This window comes from Scyliorhinus canicula, chromosome 1 (assembly GCF_902713615.1).
Source record: "Scyliorhinus canicula chromosome 1, sScyCan1.1, whole genome shotgun sequence".
Lineage (NCBI taxonomy): Eukaryota > Metazoa > Chordata > Chondrichthyes > Carcharhiniformes > Scyliorhinidae > Scyliorhinus > Scyliorhinus canicula.
In genome coordinates, this window is record NC_052146.1 from 27,531,796 (window position 1) to 27,559,725 (window position 27,930).

The 27,930-nt window shown below is 50.3% G+C and overlaps 1 protein-coding gene across 5 annotated transcripts in view; it reads left to right on the forward strand.

Annotated features, from left to right (window-relative positions):
* Window positions 1-27,930, forward strand: part of LOC119953068 (transcriptional regulator ATRX homolog) — a 608,924-nt gene that overhangs the window by 262,569 nt on the left and 318,425 nt on the right. For all 5 annotated transcript variants that reach the window (XM_038776923.1, XM_038777098.1, XM_038777278.1 and 2 more), the window contains 4 exons: window positions 3,166-3,225; window positions 4,882-4,947; window positions 26,335-26,400; window positions 26,959-27,018. In XM_038776923.1, the coding sequence (XP_038632851.1) occupies window positions 3,166-3,225; window positions 4,882-4,947; window positions 26,335-26,400; window positions 26,959-27,018 (252 nt within the window). The remainder of the gene's footprint in view (window positions 1-3,165; window positions 3,226-4,881; window positions 4,948-26,334; window positions 26,401-26,958; window positions 27,019-27,930) is intronic.

Sequence of the window (27,930 nt, forward strand, 5' to 3'; positions counted from 1 at the left end):
CTGGAAGAATCTGGAGACGATGAGGGCCTCCCTCGTCCTCCAAGCATGTCGGACCCTTGCCGCAACCTGTCCTCCATCCTTCGGGTCCTTCTCAGATCGGTCCTCCAGCCCCTCCTGGTCCTCCTCCTCATACGAGGCCGCATGTCCCTCTGCCTCTTCCTGCTTCTCCTGCTCCAGCATGCCACCCCACTATTGTGCCAGATTGTGGAGAGTACAGAAGACCACCACAAAATGGGAGACACTCTAGGGGATGTACTGTAGAGCCCCACCAGAGTGGTACAAGCATCGGAATCACATTTTGACCATCCCAGAACACTGCTCAGTAGCAGCAAGGGTTGCGGCGTTGCCCTCATTACGAGTCTCCGCCTCGGTCTCAGGCCTCTGCACTGCCATCATCAGCCATGACCTCAGCAGGTATCCCTTGTCCAGGGTAGTGTGCATACACATACATGATCCTCAGGTGTTTGTCTCACATGATCTACATATTCAGGGAGTGGAACCCCTTCCTGTTAATATTGTGCACTCCCTGATGCCGAACGGTGCTCGCAGAGTGACATGCGTGCCATCAATGGCCCCCTGGGGCATCCCAGCGATGGTGGAGTATCGAATATCCCAAACATCTTGGTGGGCCTGGTCCAGGTTGGAGGTGATATAGTTGAATGCCTGGGCATAATCCAATATGGCGCCGGAGCATGACAACTCTCTGCGAGTTCTCTCCCTCAGATCCTTTTCTTTTATCTCCTATCACCGTTCTGACCTACTAAAACTATTTTCCACTTCTTATATAATTTTGCTTTGCTTGACCCCCTGTTCCGCACTGTAACCAATCACTGTTTGTCGATGTACCATTTGACAATGTACTCTATTGATTATTCTTTTTGTCTACTATGTATGCACTGTGTATGTTCCCTTGGCCGCAGAAAAATACTTTTCACTGTACTTCGGTACATGTGACAATCAAATCAAATCACATCAAATCATACAGAGCTTCCAACACATCCTGGATGTACCTGTGGGGTGTAGATTACGATATGCCACACAGCTCCCTGCTCAAGCCCTGGAATCGCCCATTGACGTAAAAGTTCAGTGTTGCTGTGACATTCATGCCCACTGGCAGTGGGTGTTCTCCTCCTGCATGGGATACCATGACTGCGAGTACATGGCACTGGCACAGCACTGTCTCTGTTGAGACGCAGTTTTCTGCGGCATATGCTGTCCATTCGTTCATGGAAGGACCAACGATTCCTGTACACTTTGGCACATCACTGGCCTCTCCCTCTGGCCCCCTCCTCAGCCTGATGGACTGCCAGGTCTTCAGGGGGTGCACAAGCGATGCTGCCTCCAGCCTATGATGGCCTTGCTGCCTTTTTCGGTGCTTGTCCTCCTCGGATGCGGCAAGCAGAACAAGGGCAGGCCCTACGGGATCTACATCAGCAAATATATTTGTATCGAAAGGATTTGGAGAAGAAGAGAGACTACAATCAGATAGGGCTTCCATGCCGGGACCCTCAAATTCCCCCAGGTCTCCCCACCCTTACCATTACTGTCCAACCTTCTCTCAGACTGCTATTCAGCGAGCCAGTTATGTTGGCAAACCTCGCCCTGCACACTCTTGACAGGATCAGGAACTCCTACACTCCAAACCCCTGCCAGCAACATTAGAGAGGCTGTACTCAGCTGTTCTCTGCTCATCTGGATATTTACCCTTTAGCTGCGAGAGGGTCCTCAGTAGTGAAGCTCTGGTCTTTAGTGTTTGATTGTTGGCAGCTGCCTGTATGGTACTGACGTTCCTAGAGTTCAGCCACACTGTCAAAGCATCAATGGTTGCAGGACGACCAGTTCACTAATCATCCTCTCATGGCATCTATTCTTTCGAGGAGGCTAATCCTTCATTTGATATAACTTTCAGCTGTGAAGCTAGAGGCTGTTCACAGTGAAAGGTGGTGAAGTTGACTTTCATGAGAGAAGTCGCAGCAAGGCTCTGCCCTGGAGCGTTTGGTAGGAATACATGCTGCAGCTGCTGTTGCCCCTATTATGAGTCTCCCCAATATTTAATGATGGCTTGAAGGCCTCACAGACATAAAGCCCCTCACCCCAGCCCTGGGGTGACCCCAGCCTTGCCCCCTCCATCCCGCCCAAACAACCCCAAACTCCCTGAAGGGCCCCCCACCCTCCACAAACACTGGAGCAGCAACCCTGGTGCTTCAGAGCTGCATGCCGGCAAATGGAAAGGGCTGCTCAACTCCTCATTACTTCTCAGTAGACATTCCGCCAGATTCCCATTTTTGTAAAGGAGAAGTAAATGACATCCGCGAGACTTCTCACAGGAGAGTTGGTTCACACATGGGGGGCCGCTAGATTTGACCTCAGTCTCGCTAATGAGATTGAAATTAATGCAAATTAGTCTTAATGACCTTCTCGCCTTTTTTGGGCGAGATCTGGAACTCACCGTCGAAAGCAGGCCAGGATCCCAATTTTAACCTTTCCTGCTATTCACACAGCATTCTCGGATCGGCGCTGAGCGCAACGCGGTGTTTGAATTGCCCCCATTGTGTTTAGACTTGGGTCAGCAGATCTGAGAATCTAAGTGGGATAAAGATGATGTAATTAATAGGAGGAACCATGCCTGAAGCAGTGAGCTTAATTTATCGTCTGCTAAGAGCTTTAAGCTGAGCAGGAACTTTTCTCAAATTTCTGTCAGGTTAAGCAGTAGTCTGACACAGACAGAAGGCTCTGCATGCTGTTTCCTGAGCAATATTTCCAAGAAATCTCTATCCAAGTGTGCAGCAAGTATCCTTGTGTTTGCTAACTTTATTTATCAGTGGCTTTTAACCTGTGTTGGGCTTTGCTTAGTTGGAGTAAGAGAAGGTTCAGTTCGAAGTTAAAGTGTTTCCTTTTTATGTTAATAATTGTTTAACTGTTAATTGTGAGCTATTTTCTGTCAGTTTATTATAGTTGAACCCTGTGTTAATAATACATTTTGTTTCAATATAACATATTCATATTTATAAGTGGAATCACTCCTGGAGTGAAGTATCTTTTCCTCACAGTTTTACAAACAGAAAATAAGTGTTTGGGGTTCTTCTCCAGTATCCTAACAAATGTTGGGGTCTGGTCCTGGACCTTAATAAACCTTATGCTACTTACTTCTGATATATATTTCAGGTAAAGAAGGCAAATATGGACGTGGACAATCAGATCCTGATACTTGTCAGGAACTAACAGGTACTTTAAAATGAGTATGCATATTAATGCTTTAAACCTTTCTCTATTTTCAAGTCAACCCAGGATTTTTCCCAATCTCAGTAAAGACAGATGTCAGGTGGGAAAAGCAACATTGACGCTGCCAATGGCAAAAGTGGCTTTATCCGCCATATAGTGCAGCACTTTGAAGAAAAAATGTTGAAGTCACGCTGGCGGGCTAGCCTCTGATTCACCCGCCTTGCCATCAACTTTATCACTTGATACTCCAGGGTGCCATTTTTAAAGACTGCCCAGTGCAGAGCGAGCAAACTAGTTCACGCAGGTGTACCTCCCCCCCCCCCAACCACCACTACCCTGGCACTACCTGGACCATGGCAGTGGGTGCTAACCTGATACCAGAGCACTACCCAAGTATCACCCTCTCCCCCCGAGCGCACAAATGATCTGAGTTCCCCGAGGAGGTCTGCCCAACAGTGCGCGCTTTCAGAGACCAGTTACACTTCACACCGTTTCTGTCATCATACTAGCATTAATTTATTATAATAACATTCCAAACATTGAAAGTCTGGAACATGGCCCGTACTTAATAATAATAATAATAGTCTGTATTAATGTCACAAGTAGACTTACATTAACACTGCAATGAAGTTACTGTGAAAATTCTCTAGTCGCCACACTCCAGTGCCTGCTCAGGTACACAGAGGGAGAATTCAGAATGTCCATTTCAGCTAACAGCATGTCTTTGGGACTTGTGGGAGGAAACCGGAGCACCTGGAGGAAACCCACGTAGACACGGAGAGAACATGCAGACTCTGCACAGACAGTGACCAAAGCCGGGAATTGAACCTGGAACCCTGGCGCTGTGAAGCAGCAGTAATAACCACTGTGCTACCGTGCCCCCCACCCCGGCCACTTACAGGCGAAGAAACAATCGCATTGTGCTTTTATGCTGACGTAAAAAGTGACCTTGCACTTCTTATAATAATTTTCGCTCCCTTTGCCAAACCCACCCAACACCAACGGGAGTGGAAAATCCCAGCCAATTGAATTATATTTAGGAGATACTGCCCTGTCTCAATATATGTGGAAGGGAATGGATCTTGGAGAACATCACTATTTGTCCTGTAAATTAATGTTTGCTTAACGCAATTTCACTTGCAATATGTGCACAGCTCATTTCACCCACATATTCAGGAGTGAGCAAATCTTTCTGCTGAGGATTGGAATTTTTTTATCTTTGGAGTTGAATTTACATGATTCTGTGCCATGGGACTTTTTTTCCCAAACCTGATTTTTCACTTTCATTGATTCCATCATTTGTACAATTGCAAAACATCTGCATTTTAGTTTTATATCTGAGGAACATAAAATGATGTGGAAATCTATCCCATTTTTCACATTAATCAATACAAATAATTATAATTACGATTGCAGAAATGGAGGATTGTTCAGGTGGATTGGCCATGCCAGATTCGGTGGGGTTACAGGAATATGTTTGGTGGGGGGGCCCTAAGTTAGGGTGCTCTTTCAGTTGGTTGATGGGTCGATGGGCTGAATGGCCTCATTCTTCACTGTAGGGATTCTATGATTCTATTCTATGGATTCTGTTAATAGTGATGAAATCCATATTTGTATGTCTTACATAATGCTAATTATACAACTTGTCAAACATTTCAGACGCAGAAGACACTCCCAAATCCAGAACGAGAATATCAGATCCTGAACCTTGTCAGGAACAAGAAGGTGAATAAAAATATATATCTGGGTTAGTCTTTAAGTACTGGGCGGGATTCTCTTGATGCCAATGGAGAATCCGTGACCTTTTACGACAGAAAAACCGACGCCACACCTGGACCGATTCCGCTATCACTGATGGGCTAAAATCAGTGCCACGTGGAACACAATCGATTCAAATGAAAAAGTGCGGGATTCGCCGCGTCTGTGATTGACAGCTGGACAGCTACACACACTTCTCCCAGCCAAAAAGATGGCACTGGTTGTGCTGGAACGCGCCCATACAGCTGATGGGTCGTCTGGGGCCAGAGGGGACACCTATACAACCTGTGTAGGCAGGTTCAAAGTGGGCTGTAAGCTTTGTGTGCAGCTGCATGGCTACCTTGCTGGCTGCGGCACTGGTGTTCCTTACCAGTCCACCCTGACCTCACAGGCCACCTCCTGACCACTCCCACAACTCGCCCCAACCCTGGCAGAAGCCCCCGGGCCAGCAGCACAACTGTCAGCAACCTATGGCGATGTTGGACACCTTCCGCACCCCCTCTCTCTCCCTCAGTAGCTGCCACACCGGTTTCACAATTTTTAAAAGCACAAGTGAACTATGCCGTCGGGAACTTGGCCCATCGCAGGCGGAGAATCGTGGAGGCCCTGGGGAGTACCGGGTCGGGCCCGCTAATGATATATCAAACGGTGCCTACTGTACATGCGGAGTGAAACACATTGACGCCGTTTTCGAGGCGCGGAGAATCGCACTTTGGCGTTCAATCGATGCCTGCTGCGATTTTGCGTCAGAAGCTATTCCTCACCCAATCGGCTAACGGAGAATCCCGCCTAATGTCTTTAGCAGGCAATTTCTCGATTTTCTATATTCAAGGCTACATTGCATGTTTTAGTTATGTGCAACCCGATGCTCATTGGCGATTCTCCGGACCCTGATGGGCCGAGTGGCCGACGAGTTTGGCCAGTCCCGCCGGCGTGGATTACTCACCTCCCACACGGCGGGACCTGCAAGGTGAGTATGAGAGGGCCATCCTGAAGGGGGGTGCGGAGGTATCCGACCCTGGTGGGGAGGCCCTCATGGTGGCCTGGCCCGCGCTCGGGGCCTACCGATCAGCGGGCGGGCTGGTTCCGTGGGGGCCTGATTTACTCCACGCCGGGCTCCTGTAGGGCTCCGCCATTTTCCTGGGGGCTGGCGTGGAGAAGGAGACCCCCGTGCATGCGCGGAATCACGCTGGCTATTCCGCGCATGCACGGAAACGCGCGGGCCGTTCCGTCGGCTGGAGCTGCTGGGACGACTCCGGAGGCAACCTAGCCCCAAGAAAGGTGAGAATTCCTCACTTTTGGGGACTGTCGACACCGGAGTCGTTCATGCCCGCATGGGGACATAGCCCCATTTTTAGAGAATCACGCCCTTGGCATCACCAGTCAGTTACGAACAGGCAGCTCGTTTTTTTTAAAGTTCGTCAAAGGGTAGGAAGAAAGATCTCTTTTCGGGGACTTCCCTTTGCCGATGATAGAGCGCCCATTGGAAGAACGTTCCTACCTGCTTTCAGCCTTGAACCACTCTCCTCACCAGTCCCTGATCTGCCAACAACCACAGACCAACCTGCTCCAGGGATCCAGGGACCACCTTCCTTCTTCTGCAGACCCACTGTGTCCACTGAAGCGCAATTCACGCACCCGGGCTAATGGAGCTGCCAACCTATCCGATTAGCTGGCAGCTCCAGGGAGAGAGACCATTTCCAAATTCAGGCCTTTATTCATAAGACCATAAGACATAGGAGCAGAATTAGGCCACGTGGCCCATCGAGTCTGCTCCGCCATTCATCATGGCTGATATTTTTCTCATCCCCAATCTCCTGCTTTCTCCCCATAACCCTTGATCCCTTATTGATCAAAAACCTATCTATCCCTATCTTAAAGACACAGTGATTTGGCCTTCACAGCCTTCTGCGGCAAAGAGTTCCCCAGATTCACCATCCTCTGGCTGAAGAAATTCCTCCTATTCTCTGTTTTAAAAGATCATCCCTTTAGTTTGAGATTGTGTCCTCTGGTTCTATTTTTTCCTACAAGTGGAAACATCCTCTCCACGTCCACTCTATCCAGGCCACACAGTATCCTATAAGTTTCAATAAGATCCCCCTCATCCTTCTAAACCCAACGAGTACAGACCCAGAGTCCTCAACCATTCCTCATATGACAAGCTCTTTATTCCAGGAATCATTCATGGGAACCTCCTCTGGACCCTTTCCAAGGCCAGCACATCCTTCCTTAGATTAACCTCATATTAAGTTGATCTTTTCTCTACATCCCAGTTGTGGTGAATTCTAAATACTAATAATCCACACTGTATTGTACAACATGTTGAGCCTGTATATTGTATTGGATCATGTGTAGTTGCACGGCTCTACCCATAGAGGGAGATGAGGAGCTTGTACTGGGCTCCGCCCATTGCTCCACCCATGGCCCCTCCCCCTAACCGGAAGTATAAAGGTTGATGCTGAGAGCCTGCCTGCCAGTTCAACTGGAGTTCATCTCGTCACAGGCAGGCTCTGTTGTAAGACGATTAAAACCACTGTTCACTTCTAACCACGTGCCGCGTGAATTGATGGTCTCATCACTAGTTATGACTGTAACATTACATTCTGTAGTCTCTCCTTCCTTCCCTATGTACGGTATGTGTTATCTGTAAAGCATGCAAGAAACAACACTTTTCACTGTATACGAATACATGTGACAATAATAAATCAATTAAATCAAATCAAAATAGATACGGGGCCCAAAACTGCTCACAATACTCCAAATGGGGTCTGGTCATAGCTTATATAGCCTCAGAAGTACATCCCTGGTCTTGTATTCTAGCCCTCTCGACATGAATGCTAACATTGCATTTGCCTTCCTAATTGCCAACTGAACCTGCATGTTAACTTTAAGTGAATTGTGAATAAGGACTCCCAGTCCCTTTGTGCTTCTGATTTCCTAAGCATCTTCCCATTTAGAAAATTGTCTATTCCTCCATTTCTCCTTCCAAAGTGCTTATCTCACACTTTTCCACATTGTAATCCATCTGCCACTTCTTTGCCCACTCTCCTTGCCTGTCCAAGTCCTCTGCAGCCCACCTGCTTCCTCAATACTACCTGCCCCTCTATAAATCTTTGTATCTTTGCCGTGGGCAGCATGGTAGCATAGTGGTCAGTACAATTGCTTCACAGCTCCAGGGTCCCAGGTACGATTCCAGGCTTTGGTCACTGTCTGTGTGGAGTCTGCATGTGCTCCCCGTGTGTGCATGGGTTTCCTCTGGGTGCTCCGGTTCCTTTCCACAGTCCAAAGATGTGCGGGTTAGGTGGATTGGCCATGCTAAATTGCCCTCAGTGTCCAAAATTGCACTTAGTATTGGGTGGGGTTTCTGGGTTATGGGGATGGGTGGAGGTGTGGGCTTGGGTAGGGTGCTCTTTCCAGGAGCCGGTGCAGACTCAATGGGCTGAATGGCCTCCTTCTGCACTTTAAATTCTATGATCATCTGTAAACTTAGCAACACAGCCTTCCGTTCCTTCCTCTAGATGGTTAATTAATATTGTGAAAAGTTGTGGTCCCAGCACCGACCCCTGAGGTACACCACTTGTCACTGGCTGTCACCCTGAAAAAGAGCCCTTTATCTGCACATGGGCTCTTAACTAATATAACAGTCTCCCATGCGGCACCTTGTCAAAGGCCTTCTGAAATCTGAATAAATCACCACTGGCTCTCCTTTGTCTAACTTCCTTGTTACTTCCTCAAAGAACTCTAACAGATTTGTCAGACATGACCTCGCCTTGACGAAGCTGTGCTGTCTCAATCTTATGTTATCATGCACTTCCAAGTACTCCACAATCTCATCTTTAATAATGGACTCAAAAATCTTACCAATGACCGAAGTGTGGCTAACCGGGCCTATAATTTCCCGTCTTCTGCCTCCCTCCCTTCTTAAACAGGGGTGTTGCATTAGCCACCTTCCAGTCCTCTGGGATCCTTCCTGCCTCCAGTGATTCCTGATAGATCATCACCAATGCCTCAACAATTTCCTGAGCTATCTCTTTTAGAACCCTGGTCCATCCGGTCCAGGTGACTTATTCACCTTCAGTTTCCCCAGAACCTTCTCCTTAGTAATGGTCACTGCACTCACCTCTGCCCCCTGGTTCTCCTGGAGCTCTGGCATGTCACTGGTGTCTTCAACCATGAAGACTGATGCAAAGTAACTGTTCAGTTCGTCTGCCATTTCTTTGTTTCCTATTATTACTTCTCCAGCCACATTTTCCAGTGGTCCAATGTCTATTTTTGCCTCTCTCTTACCATTTATATATTGAAAAAACTCTTCCTATCTTCCTTTATATTACCAGCTAGCTTGCAATCATACTTCATCTTCTCCCCCCTCATTGCTTTTTTACTTGTCCCCTGCTCACTTTTTTTTAACAAACAATTTTATTGAGGTATTTTAGGCATATAGAAAAAGTGACATTGCACAGTACAAAAGCAAAGTCAAGACACAAATTACAAATTAAACATAGTGCAAACCACGGCTCTGTTCATGCACGGAGCTGCCTCAATATCCCCCTACTCCACTCTACTCTACCCTTGCCCCCTCCCCCCCTGCTGACGCTTACTCCTTTGCGAAGAAGTCAATAAATGGCTGCCACCTTCGGGCGAACCCAAGTAACGAACCTCTCAAGGCGAACTTGACTTTCTCTAGGCCAAGAAAGCTCGTCATGTCCGATAGTCATACCTCAGCCCTCGGGGGCTTTGTGTCGCTCCATGCTAACAGTATTCATCGGCGGGCTACCAAGGAAGCAAAGGCCAGAACGTCGGCCTCTCTCTCTTCCTGGACTCCCGGGTCCTCCGAAACCCCAAAGTTTGCCACCTCCGAGCTCATTACCACCCCAGTTTTCAATACCCGGGACATGAGATCTGCAAATCCCTGCCAATACCCCCTGAGTTTAGGGCACGACCAGAACATGTGTACATGGTTAGCCGGCCCTCCGGCGCATCTAGCACACTTGTCCTCCAGCCCGAAGAATCTGCTCATCCGGGCCACCGTCATGTGGGCCCGGTGCACGACCTTAAACTGGATCAGGCTGAGCCTGGCGCATGTTTCGGTCGTGTTTACTCTGCTCGGGGCTTCTGCCCAAATACCATCCTCCAGCTCCCCCCCGAGCTTGTCCTCCCACTTAAGCTTCAGGTCCTCGGTCTGCGTATCCTCAGCTCCCATTAGTTCCTTGTAGACGTCTGAAACTCTACCCTCTCCCACCTCTCCCCGAGAAACTACCCTGTCCTGCCTCCCCTTCGGCGGGAGACGTGGGAAGGACGGCACCAGTCTGCGTACAAAATCCCTCACCTGCAAGTATCCAAAGTCGTTCCCTCTCGCCAGCCCAAACTTCTCCTCCAGCGCCCTCATGCTCGGAAAGCTCCCTTCCAGGAACAGATCCCCCATCCTCACAATCCCCGCCCTCCTCCACAGTCGATACCCCCCCCCCGTCCATGTTCCCCGGGGCAAATCGGTGGTTGCCGCAGATTGGGGTCCACACTGATGCTCTTACCTCCCCTACATGCCTCCTCCACTGGCCCCAGATCCGAAGAGCCGCCACCACTATCGGGCTGATGGAGTACCGTGCCGGCGGAAGCGGTAGAGGCGCCGTGACCAGGCCTGCTAAGCTAGTGCCCCTGCACGAAGCAGCCTCCATCTGCTCCCAAACCGACCCTGCACCCACCATCCATTTCCTTATCATCGCTATGTTGGCCGCCCAGTAATAGTTGCTGAAGTTCGACAACGGCAGCCCCCCCTTCTCCTCTGCTCCTTTCAAGCATCACCCTCTTCACCCGCGGGGACTTCCCTGTCCATACAAATCCCAGAATAATTTTATTCAGCCTCTTAAAGAAGGACCGTGGGATAAAGATGGGGAGACACTGAAAAACAAACAAGAACCGCAGGAGAATCATCTTCTTAACAGTCTGCACCCTCCCCGCCAATGACAGCAGGAACTCATCCCACCTCCGGACCTCCTCCCTCACTCGTTCCACCAGTCGGGACAGGTTGTGCTTATGCAACCTGCCCCAGTCCCGTGCCACCTGAATCCCCAAATATCGGAATCACTCCCCCAGTAGCCTGAACGACAACCCCTTCAGCCTACTCTCCTGCCCCCTCACCTCAATTACAAAGAACTCGCTCTTAGCCATGTTCAGTTTGTATCCGGAGAACCGGCCATTGAGTCCGATACATATAACAGCAGATCATCCGCGTATAATGAGACTCTATGTTCCACTCCCTCCCGACCAGCCCTTTCCAGCCCCCGATAGCTCTCAGTGCAATTGCCAGCGGCTCTATGGCAAGCGCAAACAGCAGTGGGGAGAGAGGGCAGCCCTGTCTTGTCCCACGGTGCAGTCTAAACTAGTCCGATGTCGTCCTGTTCGTCCTTACACTTGCCTCCGGGGCTTGATTCAATAGCCTAACCCAGTCGATGAACCCGAACCCGAACCGTCCTAGTACCTCCCACAGATAATGCCACTCGACCTGGTCAAAAGCCTTTTCAGCATCCATGGCTACCACTATCTCTACCTCCTACTCTCCAGGGTATCATAATCACGTTGGCAGCATCTTATGTTGGCCACCAGCTGCCTCCCCTTTACAAACCCGGTTTGGTCCTCCACAATTGTATCCGGTGCACAGTCCTCAATTCTGGCCACCAAAATCTTGGCCAGTAACTTGGCGTCTATGTTGATCAAGGAGATCGGCCTGTATGACCCACAGGCCTCCGGGTCCTTATCGCGTTTCAGAATGAGCGAGATGGTGGCCTGCGACATCATCGGGGGTCAACTCCCTCTGTCTCTTGCATCGTTAAAGACCCTGACCAGCACCAGCCCCACTATCCCAGCAAATGTTTTGTAAAACTCCACCGGATATCCTTCCGGGCCCGGGTCTTTAGCCGACTGCATGACCTTCAGGCCCCCCAATACCTCTTCGATCCTGACCAGGGCCCCCAGTCCGTACACCAACCCCCTCCCGCTCTTGGGAAGGTCAGTCCATCCAGGAATCGCCTCATTCCCCCCCCCCCCTCCCCCGCCACCCCCCTGGTCCCCCGGGTGGTTCCAAAGTGTACAGCTTCCTATAAAAGCCCCAAAAGACCTTGTTCAGCCCTGCTGGATCACCCACTAGATTACCTTCCCCATCCACTACCCTCCCTATTTCCCTAGCAACTTCCCTCTTCCTCAGTTGCTGCGCAAGCAGCTACTGGCCTTCTCCCCATTCTCATAAATCGCGCCTTTTACCTTTCTAAGCTGCACTACAGCCTTGCCTGTAGTCAGAACCCCAAATTCGGCCTGCAGCCTCTGTTGTTTCCTGAGTAACTCTGGCCTCGGGGATTCCGCGTAACTCCTGTCCGTCTGTAGAATTTCCTTAATCAGTCGGTCCGTCTCTGCCCTGTCTGTCCTGTCCCTGTGTGCCTGTATTGAAATCAGCTCCCCTCTCACCGCTGCCTTCAGTGCCTCCCAGAGAACCGCTGCCGAGACTTCTCCATTATCGTTCACCTGTAGCCTCTCACACCCCGCCTCGTCCATGAGTAGTCCAACTTCTTGCCTCCATGGTGGACACTGAAAGCTGTCCTTACAAAACTGCAGGTCTACCCAGTGTGGAGCATGGTCCAATATGGCAATTGCCGAATATTCAGCCCCCACCATTCCGTCCAGCAGGTCCCTACTCACCACAAAGTAGTCAATTTGGGAATACACCTTGTGGACGTGGGAGTAATACGAGAACTCCTTCGCCGTCGGCCGGCTAAATCTCCACGGATCTGCTCCCCCCATTTGCTCCATGAACCCTCTCAGTTCCTTTGCCATCGCTGGCAACTTGCCCATTCTTAAGCATGACCAGTCCAGGCTCGGGTCCAGGACTGTATTAAAGTCCCCGCCCATGATCAACTTACGCGAGTCCAAGTCAGGGATCTTCCCTAGCATCCTCCTAATAAAATCCACATCATCCCAATTAGGGGCATACACACTGACCCCTACGAGCTTACCCCTCACCATAATGAACCTGCCACCCCCATCCACGACTGTGCCCTTCGCCTCAAATTGTACCCTTTTATTAATCAGGATCGCAACCCCCCTCGTCTTAGAATCAAGCCCCGAATGAAAGACCTGACTGACCCAGCCCTTCCTTAACTTAACCTGGTCTGCCACTTTCAGGTGCGTCTCCTGCAACAAGACTGTGTCCGCCTTCAGAACCCGCAGATGCGCAAACACACGGGCCCACTTCACTGGCCCGTTTAACCCTCTAACATTCCAGGTGATCAGCCTGGTTGGGGGCACTCCCCCCCCCCCCCCCCACCCCACTTTGCGATCAGCCATCCCCTTTCCTTGGCCAGCCCCGCAGCCATGTGTCGCGCTTCCTCTGGCCAGCTCCACCCATGACCTCCTCACTGTTACCATGCCCAGTTTCCATCCCTGTCAGCAGAACAACCCCACCCACCCACCCCCCCTCCCTCCCCGAGCAACACCATCCTATCACCTAACCCCTGCTCTAATCTAACTATATGGACACCCCCCACCTCGACTCCCGTTGACTAGCTGCACTCAGCAAGCCTGGGGCTCCCAGTCCCAGCAACAGCTTGTCTGCCACCCATTTTTCCCAGTCACCCCTCCCCCTGACCCCTCCACACTACTTCCCCAGATCAGCCCTACTTAAGCAAACACTCTATACAAGTCATAAACAACCCCCACAATAGCACAATTCAAGTTAAACAAGAAAAAAAAGAGATAAGAAATAACAGGCACTCTTCAGTCCTACCCATACAGACACAGAAAAATAAAGATTGCACAAAGTTCCCCTGAAGCATTCATTTTAACCCAACCCTTTTAACTGTTTTCTTTATTAATTCCCCCCTCAGCCAAACTCTAACTAAGCAAAGAGCCCAAACAGGAAACATTCAGGAAAACCACGCAAAAACAAGAAAAAAAATATACATCCCAAAACGGGAGAGACACCACATATAGTTAAAAGCTCTAACATGAGTCCAAACGTCCTCAGCTCAGGGCCAGCCTTTGCTTCTTAACGAAGTCCATCGCCTCTTCGGGTTCCTCGAAATAGTGCTGCTGACCCTTATACGTAACCCACAGTCTCGCCGGAAAAAGCAGCCCGAATTTCATCTTGTTTTTATACAATATCTCCTTCACCTGCCTGTAGCCTCCCCTCCTCCTGGCCACCTCCGCGCTCAAATCTTGGTACACACGCAGGGTGGTATTGTCCCAAATACCGCTTTGTGTGTTCTTTGCCCATTGCAGCACCCGTTCTTTGTCTAGGTACCTGTGAAAGCGTACCACCATCGCTCGTGGGGGAGCCCCTTGTTGCGGCTGCCTCACCTGCATGCTGTGTGCCCTGTCCACCATCGGCGGGCGCGGTAACACCTCGTTCCCAGCAACTTCTGAAACATACCCTCCACATATGCGGCAGCGTCTAGTCCCTCTGCCCCCTCCGGGGCCCCACGATTCTCACGTTCTGGCGGCGAGATCTGTTGTTCAGGTCCTCCAGCCTTTCCAGAAGCACTTTTTGCTAGTCCCTCAGCCTCCGAACCTCCACATCCGCCACCGTTTGAAAGTCAGCCTGCTCCTCCACTGACTTCTCCGACTGCTGGAGCTTCTCAGCCTGATCGTCCAGCCTTTTTCCCATCTGATCAATCGACTTCTGAAGCGGCTCCAAGTTGTCACGCTTCAAAGCCAAAAAGCCCTCCTGCATAGTCTGCAACAGCTGCTCCATTGTGGGCTGGGCTGTCGGCTCCTTGCTCTGAACACCAGCCATGCTGGTCCCTCTCACAGCCTCCACTGTGCCCTTACTCAACCACTTCTTCTGCTGTTTACGGTCCCTCCGGCTTCTTGGGCCCATACAATTCTGTATGGGTCCTGTGCCTGAGTACTATTGCCTTCCAGTTCCGCGCTCAAAAGCGCAAAAAAGTCAGGGGAAAAGGTCCAAAAGTCCGACCGAAACTGGAGCCACCAAATGTGCAATCTAGTCCCTCATAGCCCGCCACCGGAAGTCTCTCCTCTGCTCACTTTTAAAGGCTTCCCAATCCTCTGGCTTCCCACTAATCCTCGCTACTTTGTATGTTTTTTCTTTAGCTTTTATACTGTTCTTGACTTGCCCCGTCAGCCATGGATGCCTTGTCCTCCCCTTAGCATGTTTCTTCCTCCTTGGGATGAATTTCTTTTGTGCATCCCGAATAACCCCAAAAAACCCCTGCCATTGCTGTTCCATTGTCTTTCCTGCTCGGCTCCTTTTCCAATCAACTCTGGCCAGCTCCTCCCTCATGTCTTTGTAGTTACCCTTATTTAATTGTAATACCGTTACATCTGATTGTAGCTTCTCCCACTCAAACTGGAGGGTAAATTCTATCATATTATGGCCACTGTTCACTAAGGATTCCTTCACCTTCAGTTCCCCAATCAAGTCTGCCTCCACACATCGACAAATCCAGAATTGCCTGTTTCCTAGTCGGCTCTGTCACAAGCTGCTCCAAAAAACCATCTCTTAGACATTTCACAAATTCCTTTTCTTGGAATCCACCACCAACCTGATTTTCCCAGTCCTCCTGCATATTGAAAGCCCCATGATTATTGTAATATTGCCTTCTTTACATGCCTTTTCTATCTCCTAATTTATTTTCTGCCCCACATCCTGACTACTGCTGGTGGGCCTGTACATAACTCCCATCAGGGTCTTTTTACCTTTGCGATTCCTCAACTCTACCCTCAGAGATTCCCCAACATTGAATGGGACTCATGTAGTGTTGGAGGCTTAGATGGAGCAGAATTTGTTAGGAGCATCCAGGAGAGTTTTTTAGAGCAGTATGTAAATAGTCCAACTCGGGAAGGGGCCATACTGGACCTGATATTGGGGAATGATCCCGGCCAGGTGGTTGACGTTTCAGTCGGCGATTACTTTGAGAATAGCGATCACAATTCCATAAGTTTTAGAATACTCATGGACAAAAACGAGAATGGTCCTAAAGGAAGAGTGCTACATTGGGGAAAGGCCAACTATAACAAGATTCTGCAGGAGCTCGGGAATGTGGATTGGGAGCAGCTGTTTAAGGGTAAATCCACATTTGAAATGTGGGAGTCTTTTAAGGAAAAGTTGATTAGACTGCAGGACAGACATGTTCTTGTGAAAATGAGAGATAGAAATGGCAAGATTAGGGAACCATGGATGACAGGTGGAATTGTGAGACTAGCTAAGATGAAAAGGAAGCATACATAAGATTGAGGCGACTCAAAATTGATGAAGCTTTGGAGGAATATCGGGAAAGTAGGACAAATCTCAAACGCGCAATACAGAGGGCTAAAAGGGCTCATGAAATATCTTTGGCTAACAGGGTTAAGGAAAATCCCAAGCCTTTTATTCATATATAAGGAGCAAGAGGGTAACTAGAGAAAGGATTGGCCCACTCAAAAACAAAAGAGGGAATTTATGCGTGGAGTCAGAGGAAATGAGTGAGCTTCTTTTTTTTTTTTAAATAATTTTTATTGAAATTTTTCGATACAAACATTTACCCCTACTACATTTTAAATTATAACACAACAAATCCCCCCTGGAAAATCCTCCCACGCCCTCCCCGCGCGCACCCCCCCCCCTCCCCCCCCCCCCCCCCCCCCCCCCCCCCCCCCCCCCCCGCGCTACCAGTCTAGCAACCAAACCGGTTTTTTCCCTTTCTACTGATGGCCTCGGGCAGTCATTGCCCGCGACCCTCCGCTGACGTGCTCCCTTCGTTGCTATCCCCCCCCCCCCCTCCCTTCCCCCCCCCCCCTTTCTCCCCGGTTGCTGCTGTTTCGGCCTCCAGTTCCTATCTCTGATCCAGAAAAGTCAAGGAAGGGCTGCCACCGCCGGAAGAACCCCTGTACCGACCCTCTCAGGGCGAATTTGATTCTTTCCAATTGGATGAAGCTTGCCATGTCGTTTAACCAGGTGTTAACACTTGGTGGCCTTGTGTCCCTCCACTGAATCAAGATCCTTCTCCGAGCTACCAAGGACGCAAAGGCCAATATTCCGGCCTCCCCTGCCTCCTGTACTCCTGCTCCACCCCAACCCCAAAAAATCGCTAGCCCCCACCCTGGTTTGACCCTGGTTCCCACCACTCTCGATACCGTCCCCGCCACCCCCTCCCAGAACTCTTCCAGTGCTGGGCACATCCAGAACATATGCACATGGTTCGCAGGGCTTCCCGAACACCTAACACACCTGTCCTCACCCCCGAAGAACCGACTCATCCTAGTCCCCGTCATATGGGCTCTGTGCAGCACCTTAAATTGGATGAGGCCCAACCTTGCGCACGACGACGACGAATTGACCCTCTCTAAGGCATCCGCCCATGTCCCATCTTCTATCTGCTCTCCCAGCTCCTCTTCCCACTTGTCTTTCAGCTCCTCTATCGATACCTCCTCCACCTCCTGCATTATTTTGTAGATGTCCGAGACCTTCCCTTCTCCGACCCAGACCCCTGACAGCACCCTATCACTCACCCCTCTATCGGGAAGCAAGGGAAATCCTTCCACCTGTCGTCTGGCAAATGCCTTCCCCTGCAGGTATCTAAACGTGTTCCCCGGGGGGAGCTCAAATTTCTCCTCCAGCTCTCCCAGGCTCGCAAACCTCCCCTCTATGAACATGTCCCTCAGTTGCCTGATGCCCGCCCTGTGCCAGCTCTGGAATCCCCCGCCAGCGTGTCCCCGGGACAAATCTGTGTTCCCTCTCAGTGGCGCCGCCATCAGACCCCCACTTCCCCCCTGTGTCGCCTCCACTGCCCCCAGATTTAAGGGTGGCCGCCACTACCGGACTCGTGGTATACCTTGTGGGGGGGAGCGGCCATGGTGCCGTTACTAGCGCCCCCAGGCTTGTATTGCCGCAGGACGCCCTTTCCATACGTTTCCAAGCTGCCCCCTCCCCCTCCATCACCCACTTGCGCACCATCGATGCGTTCGCCGCCCAGTAGTATCCGGAAAGATTGGGTAGCGCTAATCCTCCACTGTCCCTGCTCCGTTCCAAGAAAATCCTTCTCACTCTAGGGGTGCCATGTGCCCACACATAGCCCATAATGCTGCTAGTTACCTTCTTGAAGAAGGCCCTGGGGAGAAAGATGGGCAAGCACTGGAACAGAAACAAGAACCTCGGGAGGACCGTCATTTTGACTGACTGCACCCTCCCTGCTAGCGACAGCGTACCATGTCCCACCTCTTGAACTCCTCCTCCATCTGCTCCACCAGCCTTGAAAAGTTCAGCTTGTGGAGGGTCCCCCAGTTCCTTGCCACCTGCACCCCCAAGTACCTGAAGCTCTTTACTGCTCTCTTAAAGGGGAGCCGCCCAATTCCTCCCCTGATCTCCCGGGTGTATCACAAAGACCTCACTTTTACCCACATTAATTTATATCCCGAAAAGTCCCCAAACTCCGCTAGTATTTCCATTACCTCCGGCATTCCCCCTTCCGGGTCTGCCACATACAACAACAAATCATCCGCATAGAGTGATACCCGATGTTCCTCCCCTCCCCTTGTCAGTCCTCTCCACCCCCCTGAACCCCTCAGTGCCATCGCCACGGTTCGATCGCTAATGCAAATAGTAAGGGGGATAGGGGGCATCCCTCCTGGTACCTCGATGGAGCCCAAAATACTCTGACCTCCTCCCGTTTGTAACCACACTCGCCATCGGGGCCGAATACAGCAGCTTCACCCACTTGATAAATCCCTCCCAAACCCAAACCGTTCCAGCGTCTCCCACAGGTATTCCCACTCCACCCTATCGAATGCCTTCTCTCCGCATCCAGTGCTACCACTATCTCAGCCTCCCCCTCCACTGCTGGCATCATAATCACATTCAACAGTCTCCGGACATTTGTGTTAAGTTGTCGTCCCTTTACGAACCCCGTCTGGTCCTCATGGATTACCCCTGGCACACAATCCTCTATTCTGGTTGCCAGGACCTTTGCCAACAGTTTGGCATCTACATTCAAGAGGGAGATAGGCCTGTAGGACCCGCACTGTACAGGGTCTTTGTCCCGCTTCAGGATCAAGGAGATCAGGGCCTGTGACATTGTCGGGGGCAGAACCCCCCCCCTCTCGCGCCTCATTGAAGGCTCGCACCAGCACTGGACCCACCAAGTCCACATACTTCTTATAAAATTCCACCGGGAACCCATCCGGCCCCGGCGCCTTCCCCGCCTGCATCGGCCTATCCCTTTAACTAGCTCCTGCAGCTCTATCGGCGCCCCCAGCCCCTCCACCCGTTCCTCCTGGACCTTTGGGAACCTCAATCTATCGAGGAAGTTCTCCATTCCCCCCCTCCTCCTGGGCGGTTCAGACCGGTACAATTCCCTGTAGAAATCCCTGAAGACCCCGTTCACCTCTTGCCCCTTCTGCACTACGTTCCCTCCCTTCTCTCTCACTTCCCCAATCTCTCTGGCTGCATCTCGCTTGCGCAGCTGGTGTGCCAGCATCCTGCTCGCCTTTTCCCCGTACTCATAGACCGCGCCCTGTGCCCTTCTCCATTGCGTCTCCGCCTTCCTAGTGGTCAGTAGGTCAAACTGGGCCTGTAAACTGCGCCGCTCCCTCAACAGCCCCTCCTCTGGTGTCTCCGCATATCTCCTGTCCACTTCTATAAGTTCCCCCACCAGTCTCTCCCTCTCCTGCCTCTCCTTCCTTTCTCTGTGTGCCCTTATGGAGATCAGCTCTCCTCTGATCACTGCTTTCAGGGCCTCCCAGACTACCCCCACCTTCACCTCGCCCGTGTCGTTCGTGCCCAGATATCTCTCAATGCCCTTCCGGACCCTTCCGCACACCTCATCGTCCGCCAGCAGCCCCACATCAGGCGCCACAACGGGCGCTGGTCCCGTGCTTCCCCCAGTTCTACCTCTACCCAGTGTGGTGCATGGTCCGAAATCGCAATGGCCGAGTACTCCGTGTCCTGCACTCTCGAAATCAGCCCCCTGCTCAGTACAAAAAAGTCTATTCTGGAGTACACCCTGTGGACGTGGGAGAAAAAAAGAATACTCCCTCGCCCTTGCCTGCCAAATCTCCAAGGGTCTACCCCCCCCATCTGCTCCATGAACCCCCTTAGCACCTCTGCCGCTGCCGGCCTCCTATTCGTCCTGGAACTCGATCTGTCCAGCCCAGGGTCGAGCACTGTATTGAAGTCCCCCCCCATGATCAGGCCCCCTGCCTCCAGACCCGGAATGAGGCCCAACAGGCGCCTCATAAAACCCGCGTCATCCCAATTCGGGCATACACATTCACCAGCACCACATTCTCTCCCTGCAGCCTACCCTTTACCATCACGTACCTACCCTCCTTATCTGCTACCACCTGCGCCGCCACGAACGACACCCTCTTTCCCACCAAAATCGCCACCCCCCCCGGTTCTTTGCGTCCAAGCCCTGAGTGGAACACCTGTCCCACCCACCCCCTTCTCAGGCGTACCTGGTCTACACTCTCAAGTGAGTCTCCTGCAACATTGCCACATCCGCCTGCAGTCCCTTTAGGTGTGAAAAAACCCTTGATCTCTTGACCGGCCCATTCAGCCCCCTCAACGTTCCAAGTAATCAACCGGGTCGCGGAGCGACCCGTCCCTTTCCCCCTGTCTGTAGCATGTCCTGTCCCCTGTTCGCCCCGGGTCGACCCTCCCCTTCTGACCCGTTCCCCATGGCGATGGCCCCTCCCCCTCTCTCCTCCCGTTCTTCCCTTCCCGTCCTCGGCCTTTCCAGCAGCAAACCCGGTATCCCCCCTAACCCCCCTTCCCCCCCCCCCCCCCCCCCCCCCCCCCCCCCCCCCCGGCTAGGACCCCTCCTAGCCGCGGTGTATCCACCATCGTACTCCGAGAGTCAGCTGGTTTTCGCTGACCCGGCTGCCCCTGCCACACTCCGACTCCTCCCGATGTGGGGGGGGAGGGGCCTCCCCCCCCCCCCCCTTGCCATCCCTCTCTGACCCCGCTTCAGCGCGGGAAAAGCCGCCATTGCTGGCCACACCCCACTCTTCTCTCCTCCCCCTTCCTCCGTCCCGCGCGCGGGAAACAGGGGAAAGCCCGCGCTTTCGCCCGGCCACACCCTACCCCGCCATCTTCAATTCCACCCCCGTCCCCATCCAAGCCCATAAAAAGCCCCCTTAAAACGAGAGGAAGAAAAAAGAGAAAAAGAAAACACGCATAACCAACTTGCACCCCCCCCCGTCCCGCCTCCCCAACTTAACAATATAACAATATAAATAACAAATCTCAAATAAATACATAAATACATAACTATGCCTGCATAACTAAATAACTACCCAATAATAACGTATTTAACCATCACCCTCCATCGAACAGAACAGTAACCATTACCCTTAAAGAACAGATCAAAAAGCAGTAAAAAAAAAAAACCCCCCCTACAACAACAATAATTAAGGGAAGTTGGCAACGGGAAGAGACACACAAAAAGGAACAAAGAAACCCCCCATAACACAAGTTTCAAAGAAACCAAACGATCCATCAACTTTAACCAAGTTCCGACCTGGCCTAAGAAACACATGGGCCACTTGATCAGTCAAGGGTACTCGGGCGGCCTCGACCGCCGGCGTTCCCAAGTTCTAGTTCAGGTCCAGCTTTTCCTCCCGAACAAAAGTCCATGCCTCCTCTGGGGTCTCAAAGTAATGGTGCTGGTCCTTGTAGGTGACCCACAAACGCGCTGGCTGCAGCATTCCGAACTTGATCCTCTTTGCGTGCAGCACCGCCTTCGTCCGGTTAAACCGGGCCCGCCGCTTTGCCACCTCCGCACTCCAGTCCTGATATATCCGCACCGTCGAATTCTCCCATTTGCTGCTTTTCTCCCTCTTGGCCCACCTCAGCACTTTCTCCCGATCACAGAAACGCTGGAATCGCACCAGCACCGCCCTCGGGGGCTCGTTCGCCCTAGGCCGCCTAGCCATGACCCGATATGCTTCTTCCAGCTCCAGGGGCGATGGACCGGCCCCCTCTCCCATCAGGGAGCTCAGCATCTCCGCTACATATTTCGGGAGATCAGGCCCCTCCAGGCCTTCTGCTAGGCCCAGGATCCTCAAGTTCTTCCGCCTCATTCGAGTGTCCAGCTCCTCAAAGCGGCTCTGCCATTTCAGGTGGAGTGCCTCGTGCACCTCCACCTTTCCCACGAGGACCGTGGCTTCCTCCTCCCTCACCGCCATCTCCTGCTGCAGCTCTCTTATCGACGCCTCTTGGGTCGCCTGGGCCCCCATCAGCCTTGTGGTCGTCGCGTTCATGGACTCTAAGAGTTCCACTTTCAGCTCCGTAAAACACCGGAGGAGAGCGGCCTGCTGCTCCTCCGCCCATTTTCTCCAATCTTCTAGCGCGCCACCGGCCGCCATTTTGGTCCTCTTCCCCCGCTTTTTTCGGGGAGCTGCTGCTGCTTTTTTTGTCGCCCCACTCCGAGTACCGACCATAAAGTTGGTCTCACTCTCCTCAGGGAGCCTTCCCCCACCGGGATTCGTCTTTACAGTACCGTCGGGGCCCTCCAATCGGCCCTTAAACACCTTTGTCGCAGGAGCTGCCAAATGTGCGACTTAGCTGGTCATAGCCGCAACCGGAAGTCTGAGTGAGCTTCTTAATGAGTACTTTGCATCGGTATTCACCAAGGAGAGGGACATGATGGATGTTGAGGCTAGGGATGGATGTTTAAATACTCTAGGTCATGTTGGCATAAGGAAGGGGGAAGTTTTGGGTATTCTAAAAGGCATTAAGGTGGTCAAGTCCCCAGGACCGGATGGGATCTATCCCAGGTTACTGAGGGAAGCGAAGGACGAAATAGCTGGGGCTTTAACAGATATCTTTGCAGCTTCCTTGAGCACGGGTGAGGTCCCGGAGGACTGGAGAATTGCTAATGTTGTCCCTTTGTTTAAGAAGGGTAGCAGGGATAATCCAGGGAGTTATAGACCTGTGAGCTTGATGTCAGTGGTAGGCAAACTGTTGGAGAAGATACTGAGGGATAGGATCTATTCACATCTGGAAGAAAATAAACCTTATCAGTGATAGGCAGCATGGTTTTGTGCAGGGAAGGTCATGTCTTACAAACCTAATAGAATTCTTTGAGGAAGTGACAAAGTTAATTGATGAGGGAAGGGCTGTAGATGTCATATACATGGACTTCAGTAGAGCATTTGATAAAGTTTCCCATGGCAGGTTGATGGAAAAAGTGAAGTTGTATGGGGTTCAGGGTGTACTAGCTAGATGGATAAAGAACTGGCTGGGCAGCAGGAGACAGAGAGTAGTGGAAGAGAGTGGTCTCAAAATGGAGAAAGGTGACTAGTGGTGTTCCACAGGGATCCGTGCTCGGACCACTGTTGTTTGTGATATACATAAATGATCCGGACGAAGATATAAGTGGTCTGATGAGCAAGTTTGCAGATGATACTAAGATTGATGGAGTTGCAGATAGCGAGGCGGACTGTCAGAGAATACAGCAAAATATAGATAGATTGGAGAGTTGGGCAAAGAAATGGCAGATGGAGTTCAATCCAGGCAAACGCGAGATGATGCATTTTGGAAGATCTAACTGAAGAGCAGACTATATGGTCAATGGAAGAGTCCTGGGGAAAATTGATGTACAGAGAGATCTGGGAATTCAGGTCCATTGTACCCTGAAGGTGGCAACGCAGGCCGATAGAGTGGTCAAGAAGGCATACAGCATGCTTGCCTTCATCAGACGGGGTATTGAGTACAAGAGTCAGCAGGTCATGTTACAGTTGTATCGGACTTTGGTTAGGCCACATTTGGAATACTGCGTGCAGTTCTGGTCGCCACATTACCAGAAGGATGTGGATGCTTTAGAAAGGATGCAGAGGAGGTTCACCAGTATGTTGCCTGGTATGGAGGGTGCTGGCTATGAAGAAAGGTTGAGTAGATTAGGATTGTTTTCATTGGAAAGACGGAGGTTGAGGGGAGACCTGATTGAGGTCTACAAAATTATGAGAGGTATGGACAAGGTGGATAGCAACAAGCTTTTTCCAAGAGTGGGGGTGTCAATTACAAGGGGTCACAATTTCAAGGTGAGAGGGGAAAAGTTTAAGGGAGATGTGCGTGGAAAGTTTTTTACGCAGAGGGTGGTGGGTGCCTGGAATGCTTTGCCAGCGGAGGTGGTAGAGGCGGGCACGATAGCATCATTTGAGATGCATCTGGAAAGATATATGAACGGGTGGAGAACAGAGAGAAGTAGACCTTGGAAAATTGGCAACAGGTTTAGATAAAGGATCTGGATCGGCGCAGGCTGGGGGGCTGAAGGGCCTGTTCCTGTGCTGTAATTTCCTTTTTTCTTTGTTCAAGCCTTCTGATCCTATATCGCTCCTTGCTATTGATTTAACTTTGTTCCTTATTGACAATGCAAGCCCGCCCTCTTTGCCCATCTGCCTGTCCTTTCGATAGGCTACATATCCTTGTATATGTAGATCCCAGCCCTGATTCCCTTGCAGCCACTTGCCACCTTTTTTGCTCTGCCTGAGGTGTACCAGAACAGGCGCCAGAGTCTGGCGACTAGAGGATCTTCTCAGTAATTTCATTGCAGTGTTCATGTAAGCCTACTTGTGACACTAATAAAGATTATTATATCTTCATACCTTTTCCTTCTGTATTTTATGGCTTCAGATTGGTATGGACCATTTTGGCTCCACACAGAACTTACTTGGAGAGGGGTGGTGAGTGTGGATGTGAGCAATCCGCGTCTGCCTGTTTTCCGATCCGCATATTATTCAGCCACATGACTTGTTTCCTACAGAAGGAGCATTCATTACAAAATTCAAATGGTTGACAATCATCCTACTTACCCTTCCAATATATTCCCTCTCTTCACAAAGAAAGAAAAGGTATGAAGATATAATAATCCTTATTAGTGTCACAAGTAGGCTTACATTAACACTCCAATGACATTACTGAGAAAATCCTCTGGTCGCCAGACTCCGGCACCTGATCGGTTACACCGAGGGAGAATTCAGAATATCCAATTCATCTAACAAACACGTCTTTCGGGACATGTGGGAGGAAAACCAGAGCACCCGGAGGGAACTCACGCAGACACGGGGAGAACATGCAGACTCTGCACAGACAGTGACCCAAGCCCCCCCATCCCAGTCCAACACACCCCAATTAGGTCTGTAGCCAAATTCAAAACCTGAGTATCACAGGCAATTCCGAGTTTTACCTAATAAATAAAAAAAACTTAAAGGCCGTGGCCCTTGCATCCACTTCAACCGTCAGATGCGGTGTGCACTCTGCCCATTTCCTACACACAAATTCCGGTACAATCCAATCATTCTGCAAAGGGGTGGAAATTTATTTTCTAACATCAGAGTAGATTTTCATGTAAAACCAGTGTTGTGCATGGGATAACTGTTCTAAAAAAAACAGTTTATGTTGCTTTCTTTGTTTTTTTACGATGGGCAGTTGATCTTTACTGCTATGGAATGTGGCCTACAGCACAGGTGGTAATGGTGAGGGAGAGCAACAAACCGTGGAACTGGCCAGCCCCAGTGGGACACTGAGCAATGGCTTGAATTAGCTTAGGGTGGAAGAAAAACAGAAATTGCTGGAAAAACTCAGCAGGTCTGGGCGCATCTCTGGAGAGAGAAAATAGAATTAACATTTCAAGTCCATGTGACTTTTTCAGCTCATACAGACTCAAAACGTTAACTCGATTTTCTCTCTCCACAGATGGTGCCAGACCTGCTGAGTTTTTCCAGCATTTTCTGATTTTGTTTCAGTTTCCACCGTGCACAGCACTTTTGCTTGTAAGCTTGACACAGTGCCAAATGTCGTGAAGTGAGGGAGAAAGCAGCCAGAGCATGAGCTTAGGCTTGCTTGAAACCCCTGAGGGCGACTGAAGAGCCAGCAAGTGGAATTAGTACCTAGCCAGGCTGACTGGCAGCACCCCTGAGTCTGAGAAGCCTTTTGAAGAGATGGAACTTGACTGTCACCAGAATCTATGCAGCAGGATAAGCCTGAAGATACCTGGGGGGTATTGTGCTGAGGAGCTAAGGCCCGGACTTGGACAGAGACCTGGACCATCGGCAGTGAATATTCACTCTAAATAATTGTTTCTTCGAGTTAAGCTTTCCCTTGACAGTTTATATGGTTTTGATGCTGATGGAATAAAGGAAGCTATTTTTAACTTTTGTCCACTCCTGTGCTTAAATCCTAAATTACAGCTGGTTTTATCCCTGAGTGACAAGTTAAAACTCTCTCCCTTTATTCAAACTGATCAAAATAATTAATTGTTATTACTGTTGTTGATGTGCATTGGGAAACTGAACCAAAATAAAAGTTGGAAAAGCTATCTTTGTATACCTTACCTGATGTTAATCATACAACTTCTAAAACACATATTTCAGATACACACGTTACTCCCAAATATCGACCGAAAATATCCGATTCTGATCCTTGTTATGAACAAGAAGGTAAATAAAAATATGTGTATATGTTAATACTTAAAGCAGGAGTTCCCAAACTCCACGGGATCTCTGCATGGTTTCTGTGGTCTGTTCGACCGCGAGTCCTGAGAAGAACCAGGGCTGAAGGTCCCAAGAAGAACCAGGACCGCGGGGGCCCAAGAAGAGCCAAGGCTGGAGCCCGGGGGCACCTGAGAAGAGCCGAGGCCAGAGCCCTGGGTGTCATATGTAACGTGCATTCAGCCCTGTTCAGAATCGAATGAAGAGTTAGAAAATGTATATTTTTGTAACATTGAAGTAGATTTTCCTGTAAAACTGTGGTTATGAATGGTGTGACTATTCCAGTTGATTTTGTATAATGAGTAAAACGGTTTTCATTGCCAATTTTATCCCTCAGTGACAAATTAAACATCCATCCCATTATTATTCATGTTTATTGGTACAAATAAATGTATTTGCTATTGTTTAGATTGAGAACATGAATAAAAATAAAGTGAGGTAAGCTGCATGATGTCTTTGCCATACCCGATACTAATTACTGAATTTCTGAAAATCTTTCATGTACAGAAATCAGTTCCAAACGTAGATCTAGACTATCAGATCCTGAACCTTATCATGAACAAGAAGGTAAATAAAAATGTGTGCATATGTCAATCCTTTAAATTGTGTCATCATCGCTTAAGCTGAATTGGTGGACAGTTAGAGACCGGGTCGGGATTCTCTGGTCGCCGATGCCAAAATTGGGTTCAGCCAGAGAATCCCCATTCACGACCGAATCGGGGGCGGCACTGCTTTTCCGATGCTCCGCCCCCTCCAAAGTGGTGTACTCGGAGAGTATGCCACATGCCGTACCGACAGAGGGGGAGGGCCGATCCAAGGGCAGGGGGGACTTTGCTAGGGGCTGGGAGCACAAATTGGGTGAGAGGGTGAAATGTGACAAGGATGCGAGGATCCTATAGCATGATCTGGACAGATTGGGTGCGTGGGCAAATCAGTGGCAGATGCAGTATAATTTAGATAAATGTGAAGTTATTCACTTTGGAAGCAAAAACAGGAAGGCAGATTATGGCCTGAATGGTTGTAAATTGGGAGAGGGGAGTGTGCAGCGGGACCTGGGTGTCCTTGTGCACCATTCGCTGAAGGTAAGCATGCAGGTGCAGTAGGCGGTAAAGAAGACTAAAGGTATGTTGGACTTCATTGTGAGAGGTTTTGAGTATCGAAGCAGGGATGTGTTGCTGCAATTGTATGGTGCCTTGATGAGGCCACACTTGGAGTATTGTGTGAAGTTTTGGTCTCCTTCTCTGAGGAAGGATGTTCTTGCTCTTGAGGGAGTGCAGCGAAGAATTATCAGACTGATTCCACGGATGGCGGGACTGTCATATAGGAGAGATTGACTAGGTTGGGATTGTTCTCGTTGGAGTTCAGAAGAAATGAAAATGAAAAATGAAAATCGCTTATTGTCACGAGTAGGCTTCAAATGAAGTTACTGTGAAAAGCCCCTAGTCGCCACATTCCGGCGCCTGTTCGGGGAGGCTGTTA